At 51.0% G+C, this 12,356-nt stretch overlaps 1 protein-coding gene and 1 long non-coding RNA gene across 11 annotated transcripts; one reads left to right on the top strand and one right to left on the bottom strand.

Moving 5' to 3' along the window:
* Nucleotides 1–544: 544 nt before the first annotated feature.
* Nucleotides 545–5,218, bottom strand: CCDC124 (coiled-coil domain containing 124). 2 transcript variants are annotated; one of them, XM_064734278.1, is made up of 5 exons: nt 5,080–5,218; nt 3,806–3,976; nt 3,196–3,382; nt 2,534–2,648; nt 545–1,634 (listed from the first exon to the last, which is right to left on the bottom strand). In XM_064734278.1, the coding sequence occupies exons 2-5, from the start codon at nt 3,962–3,964 to the stop codon at nt 1,430–1,432; spliced, it is 666 nt and encodes a 221-aa protein (XP_064590348.1). In that variant the 5' UTR covers nt 3,965–3,976; nt 5,080–5,218; the 3' UTR covers nt 545–1,429. The 2 variants fall into 2 exon arrangements, with proteins under 2 accessions (XP_064590348.1, XP_064590349.1); XM_064734279.1 differs by lacking the exon at nt 5,080–5,218 and adding an exon at nt 4,440–4,900.
* Nucleotides 5,219–5,237: 19 nt separating this feature from the next.
* On the top strand, nt 5,238–11,792 carry LOC135458862 (uncharacterized). Of its 9 annotated transcripts, none has more exons than XR_010442936.1 (8): nt 5,238–5,375; nt 6,031–6,588; nt 7,999–9,712; nt 9,810–9,851; nt 9,946–9,989; nt 10,091–10,160; nt 10,242–10,619; nt 10,761–11,792. It is a non-coding gene; the product is annotated as an uncharacterized LOC135458862 (long non-coding RNA). The 9 variants fall into 9 exon arrangements; XR_010442938.1 differs by having other exon boundaries at nt 10,242–10,442; nt 10,516–11,792; XR_010442935.1 differs by having other exon boundaries at nt 7,999–8,071; nt 8,643–9,712; nt 10,242–11,792.
* Nucleotides 11,793–12,356: the final 564 nt, after the last annotated feature.

Genomic DNA, 12,356 nt, shown 5'->3' on the forward strand with positions numbered 1-12,356 from the left:
GGGAGATGAGGGGACACTGGGAATGGGATTGGGAATAGGATTGGGAAGCGGAAAGGGGAACAGGGAATGGGAACAGAGAATGGGAATGGGGCACAGAGATGGGAATGGGGAACAGGGAATGGGAATGGGGCACAGAGATGGGAATGGGGAACAGGGAATGGGAACAGGAATGGGGATGGGAAAAGGGAATGGGGAATTTAACAGGGAATGGGGATGGGAAAAGGAAGGGAATTGGGAAAGGGAATTCCCAGGGGACACCACTGGAATTCGGGAAGGGGAATTCCCAGAATGGAAACGGGGGGGACACACTCCTGGGGGTTCCTCATTCCAGAAGCAGTGGGATGGGGGATTCACCTCCTCAGCAACAACCTGGGGGGGGGGTCCCAAAGGGAGAGAACCCCCCCCAGTCCAAGCAGGAATCCAACCCCTAATTCAAGTGGGATCTTCCACATTTTCAGGGATAAAACTGAGCAAGACAGAAAGTGTCCCCCCAAACCCTTCCCAAATTATTCCTTCCCCAATTTAATCAGATTTTGGTTTTTTTTCTTTAAATTTTTAATTGAATTCAAACACACCAAACTCACACAAAAGGGGGGGGGTGTCACTCCTCCTTGGCTGGATTTGGGAATTCTGGGATGTGGGAACAGTGCCCAACCCAGCGGGGTCAGTCCCAAAAAGAGGGAAAAGGATGAGCCTGGATGAATCCCATGGGATTTTGGGAAGTCACATGGCACCTCCAGACCAATTCCTGGGAAGGAATTCCATTCCCAAAGGATGGGAATCCCTCCTCTGGGTGGATTTGGGGCTCCAGCATTCCAGAGGACACTGGGAATGTCACCTGGAGTGCCTGTCCCCCCCAGGAAAGGCTCTTCCCACTCCTCCCTGAGGGATTTTCCCTCTTCCCAACTCTTCTGCCCCAGTTCCAAAGGAAATGGCACCAGGGATTTTGGGGATAGGCCCATCCCAAAGAAAATGGCCCCAATCCCAAAGGAAACAGGAACAGGGATATCCCAGTCCAAAGGAAATGGGAACAGGGATTTCAAGGACATCCAAATCCCAAAGAAACAGGACCAGGGATTTCAGGGATATCTCAATTCCAGAGAAACGGGAGCAGGGATTTCAGGGATATTCCTAAGGAAACAGGACCAGGGATACCCAGGGGAGATCCAGGGTCTAGAATCACTTCAGGTTCACACCCCAGGAGCATTTTCCATGTGACAACTCCAGAACTCCAAGGAGGGAATGCCAAGGGACACCTGAGAGCCATTGAGAGCCGCTTTTCCCAGGGAATTTCAGGAAGGAGAAGGTGGCATCAGTCCAACCTTGAGCTCGCCCCAAATCCACGGGGGGGAGAGAGAGAGAAAAAACCCCAAAACCCCGCAGGGGTAGAAGGGTCCTGGTGAGGATCCCAGTCCGGGGAGGCACAGGGCTATTGGTGGCTGTTGTAGGGTTTGTGGCGCTGGTTCAGGGGGTTCTCGGGGGACCTCATCCACTCCTTCTTGAGCAGCTGGCGCAGCTGGCTCAGCCGCATGTTGGGGTTGTCCCGCCGCAGGCGCGGCAGCTGCAGCTCCTCGAAGGCGGCGAAGGCGGCGCGAAGGCGGCGCTCAGGGTGGCGCTCCAGGGGCTGGGACACGCTGGGGACATGACGGACAAGGTCACAGGGGGAATGGGGACAGGGCTGGGACACGCTGGGGACAGGGAGGGACATGGTCAGGAGGGGATGGCAACATGGGGGGGACATGGTCATGCTGGGGGACAGGGAGGGACATGGTCTTGGGGAGACAGGGAGGGACAGGCACACAGTCAGGGGGGATGGGGACAGGGAGGGACAGGGACATGCAGGGGGATGGAGACACATCCCACAAGCCACAGGCTTGAGGAAGGGATGGGGACAGGGCTGAGACACACCAGGGAACAGGGAGGGACACAGTCATGGGGGACAGGGACAGTGAGGGACAGGGACATGGTCAGGAGGGAATGGGGACAGGGACGGACATGATGGGAGGGACAGGGAGAGGGATAGACACAGACCCAAACAAATGGCCCTGATCCCAAAGGGAATGGCACCAGGGACAGCAGAGATGGCCCCGATCCCAAGGGGATGGGGACATGGAGGGACACAGTCCCAAGGGCACAGGGACAGGCATGGAGCTGGTCTCGAAGGCAACAGCCCCGATCCCAAAGGGAATGGCACCAGGGATGGCCCAATTCCAAACAAAACGGCCCCAGGGACAGCAGGGGCAGCTTCATCCCAAAGGAAGTGGCCCCAGTCCCAAAGAATTTCCTGTATTCCCCAATCCCACAGGAATCCCCCACGGATTTCAGGGACACCCCAACCCCACAGGATTTCCCGGATCCTCCAATTCCACAGGAACCCCCATCCCAACCCGTGCCTGCCCAGAACCCCAGGACACAGCGCCCCCTCCCCAGCCACCCCAAATCCCAGATTTCCCGCCGGGATCCCAACTCCCAGGGGACCATCTTTGGGGGATGGTTCGGGGGTATTTGGAGGAGATTCGGGGTTGTGGCACACCTGAGGGCGGCGATGGCGTCCTCGATGCTGCGCGCCTCCACAGAGCCCTCCTCGGGCAGCCGCCGGTTCAGGTTCTCCTCCAGCGGCAGCTCCAGGTGCGATTTCTCCTTCTCCCCTGCGGGAAAACCGGGAATGCTAAGGAACTCCCTCAGGAAAAACGGATCATGCCTCTGGAAAACTCGGGAATTCCTTTAAAACCCCCCAGGGAAAGTCCGTTTTCCCCTCTAAAAACCTTCATTTTTCCTCTAAAAAATTCAATTTTTCATCTGGAATTTTCCCCTCTAAAAAACTTCGCTTTTTCCTCTGGAAATTTTTTTTTCCTTGGAAAACTCAATTTTTCCTAAAAAAAAATCAAATCAGTTTTTCCTCTGCAAAAGGAAATGTAGGAATGGGAAATGTGGGAATGGGAAATGTGGGAATGGGATAGACATGGAAAATCAAGGACCAGGAGTGTAAATCACAGAATTCTACAGAATTCCACATCCAGAAAAGAGCTTTGGGATCAAACACAACACCAAACCCCATCCCCAAAGCGCCACATCCAGGATTTCTTGGGGACAATTGCAGGGAATGGGAACCCCAAGCTTCCCTCAGCTATTCCCAAGGTGTCTCCTGGAGCAGCAGCAGCTCCCCAGCTCAGAATTACAGAGGAATTCCCAAACCTGCATCTGCGTTTTCCCTCTGCTGCTGCTCCTTGCGGACATTCTCCTCGATCTGGGCCCGGGTGATTTTCCCAGGATTTCCCTGCTTGGGGCTTTTCCCTTTGAGCTTGGAGTCCTCTTCCTCCAGCAGCCGCTGCAGCTCCTTGCGGCGCTCCAGCTGCTCCAGGCGCCGCTTCTCCCGCTCCTCCTGGGAGGGAACATGGATTTGTGGATGGATTGATGGATGGATCCATGGATGGACCCGTGGATGGATTCATGGATAGATCCATGGATTGATTCATGAATTGATTCATGGATGGATCCATGGAGGGATCAACAGAATGACCCATGGATTTGTGGATGGATCCATGGAGGGATTCATGGATGGATCCATGGATTGATTCATGAATGTATCCATGGATTCATGGATGGATCCATGGAGGGATCAACGGAAGGACCTATGAATTCGTGAATGAATCCATGGATGGACCCATGGATGGACCCACGGATGGACCAGCTCCAGCTGCTCCAGGTGCCGCTTTTCCCACTCCTCCTGGGAAGGGCACACAGATCCATGGGGGTCACAGCCACCCCAGGAACCTCCTCCCTCTCTGGATTTCGGGATCCCCACCTTCCTCTGCTCCTTTCTCAGGACGTGTTTGTCCTCGTCCTTCCAGAGCTCATCCTCCAGCTCCTGCTGCCGCCGCGCCTCCGCCGCTGCCTTGGCCTCAGCCCTGCGGGCGCGTGCCGCCGCCGACTTGCTGTTCTCTCCCTGGAATTTCTTGGGCATCCCTCAAAACCTCTGGGAAACCGGGAAAAATCAGGGTTCTTCAAGGATCTGGGGTTGGATTTTTGGGGTTTTTTTTATGGGGTAAGCTGGGATTGAGGTTTGGGGTCAGGCAGGCAGAGCACCCTTGGAAATGTGCAGGGATGGGGATTAAAAGTTCCCAAGGTTTCCTTCCCCAGTTTCCCTCAGGAATTCTTCAGCCCTTTCCCAGAAATTCTCCAGCCCCTTCCCAAAAATTCCCTAGCCCCTTCCCAATTTTCCTCAGGAATTCTCCAGCCTCTTCCCAGATTTTAGGGATTTGGAGGGGGAAAAGTCCCCAAAACTGAGGAAAAGACTGGGATAGTCCCCCCAAATTTATCCCAACCTCAGGTCAGGATACTCCTGGGACAAATTTCCCAGATTTCCTCCAGATCCTGGCTGATCCCAAATCTGCTCCCTCCAGGCCAAACTCCAGCCTCCCAGCCCATGGAAAAATCACCTGGAAGTCCAAAAAAACCCGAGCCAGGAAAACCCGGGATTGCCTCTATCCCGATCCAGGGGGATCCAGAAGAAGAGGAGAAACTCCTTTAATTTGGATAAACAGCCCCAAAAACGGGCTGTGATTGTTATCCACGGTGGGAAAAGTCAAATCCAAGGAAAACAGGCGATTTCAAATCAACCAGACACGGGGGAAATCACAGCTTGGGGAGCTCTAGGGTGGAATCTTTGATTTTAATGGCAGATAATTATTAATTAATTTAAACTGAAAATAAATGACTGTTCCATTCCCGAGGTTTGGGAATGGACTCAAGGCCTGGGATGGACTCATTGCTTTTTCCTGCCTAGAACATCCTCGGAGCCATCCTAATATTCTTTTTCCTGCATTTTCACACTCCCTAAAATCCTTTTTCGCGCTATCCGAGCCTGCCCAGGAGCGGCATCGGGGCAGGGCCTCACCTGAGGGGCGGCAAAAAGGGACCCCCGAGCCTGGCCCGCCCCCCCAGGCCTCCCTTCCCCACCACCCCCCGGCCGTGCCCGGTGCCCCTGGTGTCATCCCTGTCATCCCTTCCCCTCGCTCCCGGCCCGGGCCCGGCCCGGTCTCTGAGCCCCGCCCAGCCCCGAATCGGCCCCGCTCCTACCGGGCCCCGCCGCCAGGCCGTCGCGCGCTTTGTGCATCATCACGGCACGCCGTCTCCACCTCCCCCTACAGCAGGGGCAGGCAGGGCGCGCCGCCGCCATGTTTGTTAAGGTCAAGGTCGAGCATGGCTGCGTTGCGCCTTTGCGGAAGCGGTGGCGGAAGGAGCGGCAGGATGGGCAGAGAAGACCGATCAGGGCGGCGCGGTGGAAAAAATCCGCTGGGAACTCGCGCAACGCCCACCGGCGGCGGAGGCTGCGCCCGGTTCAAAGATGGCGGCGCCCTGAGTGGCACCTGAGGGTATGAGCGGGCCTTAAAAGGGGCGGGGTCCCTGTCAGATAGGGTGGGCAGGGCTTAAAGGAGAGGGGCCCTTTGTCACCTGCAGGAGTCGGCATTGTCACCTGAGTGGGCGGGACTTAGAGGGGAGGGGCCCTTTATCACCTGCATGAGTCCACATTGCCACCTTGGGGACGGGACTTATCATGGTATGGCCATTGTCACCTAGATGGGCAGAGCTTGGCAGGGTGTGGCCATGGTCACCTAGGTGGGTGGAGCTTGCAGGGTGTGGCCACTGTCCCCTCCATGGGTGGAGCTTGGCAGGGTGTGGCCATTGTCCCCTGGGCTGGCTCCTGAAATTCCGCATTGTGCAGGATGCCTCCCAGACCCAAGCTGGCGCCAGTAGCAACTCGGGCTGGTTTGACAGTCCTGCAATCTGCCGTCAGGAACCGGGACTGGTGAGTTTTGTTTGCCAGGGAAAAGGGCCAGCCCTGATGTTCAGGGTCCTGTGGCCCTATGAGAGTCTGTCCGAATTTTCCCTCATCTGCCTCACAATTGTCATTGGGGGACCACTGAAGAGAAGACTCCGCCCATCTAAAATCTCTGGCTCTGAAGGAGAAAGTCACATGCCAAAGGCCCTGAGATCTGAAAGCATAATGTTAAGTTATTGTTTTCACAGGTGTTGCTTGTTGTATGCTACACTAAGCCCAATGAGAAGAAGGGGCACTGTGCTCTTTTTGCAACAATAGCCTTGGAAGCTGTTCCACCTCTCGGCCTGGCTGGACTTCTCCTGAGTTTCAGAGGGTCTCCCACAGAACACCTTCACCTGTTTTACAACCACTGTGACAGACAGACTGAGATGTAAGAAGCCTCTCCATCAAGGACTGAGACATGAAACCCCTATGTGAGAAGGCTCCTTTCTGCTCCTTACAAGGACTGGGACTGAAATCCCCAACCCAGAGGAGGTGTGTGTGGGAGGCAAGCTGACCAAACCAAGATGTTTGCCTGCAGCTTGTGACCACTGGACCAAGAAAACAATGGCTCTCATTTACTGCTGAGAACATGGACTAACTGTTACATCTATTCCTTATTGTATCTGTCTCCTCCCCCCCCTCACAATTTTCAATAGAATTATCATAATAAAAATCTCTGAGTTAGCTGGAGATTTTGAGATCTCCCCAACGTAACAGGCGGATCCTCGACTGGACTTGACCAAAGGACTTCGTCTCTACATTTGGTAGCTATACCTGCCCTCCCCGCCCCCTTTTCTTCTCTCTTTCTCTGTCTTTTTCTCTCTCTTAATCTCTCTATCGCATTTTGCTGTGGTCATTCAATGAAGGTGCATTTGTTTTGATTATTACTGCAAATCCCCTGTGCCTTTTTGGTTCTTTGCACCCTGAGATCACCCCTACAAACCATCACATCACCCATTCACTAGGACGGATTGTAACAGGCCTGGAGTGGCCAGCTGGCTCCTGAAATTCCGCAATACATAGGATGCCTCCCAGACCCAAGCTGGCACCAGTGCCAAATCAAGGTACTTTGATAGTGGCAAGTGCCTCCTGTAAAAAGCCATTAGGAACCTGGACTAAAAGTCCAGGAACCTGGACTTTTGTTTGCCAGGGAAAAGGGCCAGCACTGGTGTTCAGGGGCCTGTGGCCCAGAGTGGCTGGCTGCATGCTGAAAATTGTGCATCATGCCAGATGTCTCCCAGACTCAAGCTGCCACCACCGCAAAGTCAGGCTGCTTTGCGAGTCTTAAGTGCCTCCTGCAAACCTTCCCCAGCTGTTCCTTGTTGTTAAGGGTTTTGATTGAGGGAAAAATCTCTCTTTTTTCATTGCTGGAGGGATTAAATTTCACAATATTTTTGGAGAAAAAATTAAAGGGCATAATTGGTTTATTTGCCATTTTATGAGTTTCAATGGAGCTAACTGCCCTGGTTTCTCATTTTTATGGGTTCACTTGTAGGAAGCTCTGTCTTTTTCAACATTTTAAGGATTTAAACATTCATTTCTGGGCACTTCTTTCTGTGCCTTTGGGCCAGCTATCTCAGAGAACGGTGGGCCTGGCATGTACTTAACCCTTATGCTGCCCAGGAGTTTTGTTTTTTTTTCCTTATTTTTGTTTCTAATGTAGGCGGGCCTAATTAGGAGTCGCAAGGAGACTTAGCCTATGTACATCATTAGTATCCTTCTCCACCCTACTTAGTGATATACTACACAGTAATCATCAAGGAATAATTATGTAAGTTAACAGCAAATTACCCAATTTATCTAGCTATGCTACCCAAACACAAATTTGTATGTGTTACCAGTTTTCTGTTCTTCTGCTCCAAGTAGTTGTTGTAAAAAAGAAAGCACTGTTACTTATCTGAAGAGTATTCTTCTATAACAAGCCCTTTACTCCCCTTGAATTCGAGTCAGAGGAGCCAAACAGCTGCAGCTGCTCTGAGGGCTTTTATACCCGGTGGGATTTGCCCCCTCCCTTTTCCTGGGTGCCATGGGAACAAGAGGTGGGCACCATCAGGGGTATATTAACCCCAGCCTTGGCTGAGGGGCTTCATTCCCTCTCTGGGATGTGCTGGGGTAAGAGCTCTCCTCTCATTTCAGTGAAGAGGCTCTTTCAGCTTATCTCAGCTTGTTTCCAGCAGGTGTTTCTGGGTATCTAAAGCAACAGAGGCATGGAAGATTCTGTGAAGAAAGCAGCATGGAATACAGGGAGTATTTAAGTTCATGATTTTGGGTTTTGTGTTTAGGGTTGGTAAACCTCATTTGTAATTTCTGGTGTTGTTCTTGGTGGTTTTTTGGTGGGTTTTGTTTTTTTGGTGGGTTTTGCTGTTTGTTTTTTTGGTTGTTGTTTTTTTGGGTTTTTTTGGTGTGGAGTTTTTTTAGTTTTTTTTTTGGGGGGGGGAGTTGGTTTTGTTTGGGGGGTTGGGTTTTTTTTTGTATTTTGAGGAGTGCAACTCCCTTAAATTCCAGCTTGTGTCAGGCATAACACTTGTTTCAGCAGATTTGTCATGTCACAAAGGGGATCTAACCAGTGTCAAGGATGGTCCTTGAGACTGAGGCTTCAGATGAATTGAGGATTGTGGCTAGGAGGGGAGGGTGAGCAGGTATCCAGTTAGGAGTTATTGGAGGAGGGGGGGGTTTGAGGGCACATTGCATCCATGGCAGAGGGTCAGGGTTAGGAGGTGCTGGGCATTCCTAGGAGCACGGTGAGTAGCAGACTGGTGGGGTTTTGGGTGATGTGGTGCCAAGATCAGGCACTGATGTTTGGTTCTCTTTAATACAGCTGTCTGAGAGACACCAGCCAAGTGCCAGCAGGACCTTCCCAGCTGGCGAGGTGGCCTTTCTTTGCACCTGACAGGGATCAGCATCCCCTGATGTCTGAGAGATAAGTAGAGGGCTAAGGCCCACAGAGGGGATGAAAGCAGGGTGCTGGTTTGGGAATTACTAGGAGGGGTTTTGGAGTCCACTTTGGAGGTGGGGCGTGTTCATGAAGTGGCCCTTTAGGCCCCATAAAAGCAAAGTCTCACTTTTGATCACAGAGCTGAGGTGTGCAGCAGGGCAGAACAGTCACGGTGTGTCTCGTGTCACTTGTCTATTGTGCATTATGTGTTGTTTGGGTGTGTCATGTCTTTTACCTTAGCCCTTTGAGGAGCCTGTCAGAAACCCTGGCATCATTGTTAGCATCTGTGATCTCTGCATTCCTTGGCCTGGCACCCAGGCCATAGAACTTTTGACTCGGGAGTTCAGACAGGCATCAGACTCTCTTCTGTCTTTAGAAGCATCCAGTCAGATGTCTTTTCAGGTCTTGTTCTGAGTTATATGGACAGCTATGCCCCACCTGGATCCATTATGGTGGATTGGGGCTTGTAATAATATGAGGTCAGTTAGAGGATTCTGACCATAGGACTCCTAGGCATCCATCTTTCCTGTTCTTGGAATAAATCATCCAGTTTAGCATCTTCTTCCTCCAGGGTTCTCTGAGCCTCATCAGCTCACCATCGGTCTTACCTCGGTCATCTTTTTGCATTCTCTCAGTCCTTGCAGCCATTTTCCTTGCCAAGAGATTTCTGTTCCTGTTGTGTCCTCGTTGTCTGTCACGTCCTATCCCGTGTCATGGGTGTCAGCCCACATTTGTGCCGGAGCTGCTCTGCCCTGCCGCATAGCCTGGTGCAATAGGAGAAGTCCTGGGGACTTGAAGTTCGTATTGTGAGGCGTAGGTGGACTCTAGATGGGATTTGTAAATGGACGCAAGATATCTGGAGCCCTTAAGTTATCCTGCAGCCCTTTGACTCTTGTCCTAACTTTCTTTCAGATGCAGAAGGATAAAATCCAGGGCAGAGTACCCCATCCCAGGTGAGGAGGTTCCCCGAGCAGGTCAGTCACTGTTTGTCGCTGTAGAGGAAGCATAAATGGTGGCTGTTGCAGCACTGTTCTTTGCCTCTCTTTTTAGGAAGTCAAGGGCCAGAGCAGCAGTCAAGACCGAGTGGGCAAGGTGAGCATTGAGTAGGGTACAGAAGCAGTTGTTATTGCTGAACTCTCGGTTTCTGGTGCAGCTCCAAGCATCTCCTCTTGTTTTTTTATTTTAGGTCGTCCACTTGCAGTCTATCCTAGCTGAGCACACCCATGCCAGGTGGGTGCAAGCTTAAGGTATTGGTGTGGCATACTTGTCAGGGTTGGGAGGTTGTGTTCTCACAGTATCTCAGCATGCTTTTCTGCTTTGTTTCTTTGCAGGTGCTGTCCTAGGCATGCCCAGGAACAGAGAAGGGCAGGCGAGTTGACGTTTAGGCAGGCTGACTCATAGGTGAGCTGGGGCAGTGGTGTGGAGGACTCCTGGGGATTACTGTTTTTGAGAGCAATAGTCACATGTTCTGTTTTGTCTTAGGTCCCCTGAGGAGGCTTGTAGCCAAAGCTTGGAAATGGCAGCACCGAAGCACACATGGAGCACATCTCAACGTCCACATCCAGCCGAGGATGGATTTTGTCCACTCCTCTTCCTAAAGCTGAGTGTCGGGGCCAGTGGTTGGGAGAAGGGGAAAAACCTTTACTGTCACAGGAGGCAATCTGATGTCAGCTTAGTGGAGAGGTCTGTAGTGGGACAGGCTCTCTGGAAGTAAAGGGAGAGGGTTTCTCCTTGGCCTCACCAGAGCCTTTGCCAGGCAGGGCATTCCGACCCATCTCCACATTCTCGTGAACTTTGCGTCGTCAGCCTTCCTCGACTCGACACCGTCATGGATCTTTACCCCGAGGAGCTCGCCTTCAGGTCTGGAGCTATAGCCACGGTCACCTGGCAGTCTGCTTCCTTCTCTAGGCTTGCTCCTTCCCTCTCGAGCATCCTCTTAACTGCTTTGGCACTAACTTCTTTTAACGAGTTATATTTCATCATCACATGCTATTGTCATAGGGCTTCCTTTGCTTTGGCATCATCAGCCTCTGGCTCATCTGCTAGGAATCTCAGGTAACTAAGGGGAAAGTGCCAGGCAGTTGCCATTTGTCTCTGTTATGTTATCTGTGTCTATGTTATGTCGTCCGTGTCTGTGGTATGTAGTGTGTGTCCATTGTCTTCCACCTCATAGGCCTTTGTAACGTCTCGATGCTTGATCGGCACTCTTCTGTGCCATATAGGCCATGTTCTACTCACATTCCTTTCTGGATATCCCTTATTCTGGCATCTTTAAATTTTTACTCTTTGAGACAGGAATGTCTCACAGGGACAAGATGTTCTCATCCATCTTCCCTCTCACTACCAGCTTCGGTAGTGCCTTTTTTCCATTTTCTTGGACTTCTAGAGGGAGCGTCTTGCACCCGTCTCACGTGACTGCAGTAGTTCTATAGATTCCATCTTCTCAAAGGGTATAGGGCTCAAGAATTCATCTTCCAGAGAGTTATCTCCAGTCCTGGCTTGTATTGTATGTACCTATATTGTGTGTACCTATATTGACCTATATTGTATGTACTCACATTGTATGTATCTATGCTGGCTTGTACTGTATGTACTTATATTGTATGTACCTATGTTGGCTTATACTGTGTGTACTTACACTGTATGTAAGCGCGTCGCCCTATATTATGTGTATTTACACTCTGTATACTTGCACTGTATGCATCAGCTTATATTGTGTGTACATACATTGTACCACTTATGGTTGGGCTGCCCTGCCCTGGTACGTAGTCACAGTTAGGTAGAACAGTTATAGAAATTTTACTGTTCAACTGTCTTCTGTGGGATTTTGGGTAGAAAACTTATCAGTCCAGATTGAAGACAAGTCCTAGCTGTCAGATACCCGCTCATTGATCCCTTCCTGTCATCTCACAGGTCCCCGAGGCTACCGATTTCCCTGGAATCTACCATTTGAAGTCAAGGAGCAGCAGCCAGAAGATGCGTCAAAGCACGTTCCTCAGAGTCGTGAGTAAGGGCCGCAGCGAGCGTGTAAGTGGAAAGAATGTGTGAGCGTGTTTGAGAGCACATGGCTGTGTCTGTGTCTGCTTGTCTCTGCATGTGTGAGCACATGCTGACTGGATTTAACCTTGTGTATATTACTTTTGCTTTTCAGGTTTTGCAACTCATTGTTAAATTTAGAATAAAAAAACCCCCGCGGGCCCTTTTTCCCCCCCCCCCTGTTTTTTTTTTTCTTGGGCCTGGTCGGGGAAAAAAACCCGAAAAATACCCCCAAAATAGGCGAAAAAGAACCCAAAAAAAAACCCCAAGATGGCAAGAAAACCCAGGGGAAAAAAACCCCCCAAAAAACCCCCAAGGGTGGGCAACAGCAAAACCCCCCAAAAACCCAGGAAAAAAACCTCAAGATGGGGAAGAAAAAATCAAGAAAAAAAACAAAAAATCCCCGGGAAAAAAACCCCTAGGTGGGGAAGAGCAAACCCAGAAAAAAAACCCAAAAAAAAACCCCAAAATGGGCAAAAAAAAAAAAAAACCAAAAAAAAACCCAAAAAAAACCCCCCAAAATGGGCAAAAAAAAAACCCCGAAAAAAAAAATCAAGATGG

The sequence above is a fragment of the Zonotrichia leucophrys genome, chromosome 28 (genome assembly GCF_028769735.1).
Source record: "Zonotrichia leucophrys gambelii isolate GWCS_2022_RI chromosome 28, RI_Zleu_2.0, whole genome shotgun sequence".
In the NCBI taxonomy this organism is placed as follows: domain Eukaryota; kingdom Metazoa; phylum Chordata; class Aves; order Passeriformes; family Passerellidae; genus Zonotrichia; species Zonotrichia leucophrys.

Coding starts and splice junctions, on each gene's coding strand:
- CCDC124 (XM_064734278.1), bottom strand. CDS start 3,964: ATGCCCAAGAAATTCCAGGGAGAGAACAGCAAGTCGGCGGCGGCACGC. Junction 3,383..3,805: donor TGAGAAAGGAGCAGAGGAAG/GTGGGGATCCCG, acceptor GTTCCCTCCCAG/GAGGAGCGGGAGAAGCGGCG. Junction 2,649..3,195: donor GAGGGAAAACGCAGATGCAG/GTTTGGGAATTC, acceptor GTTTTCCCGCAG/GGGAGAAGGAGAAATCGCAC.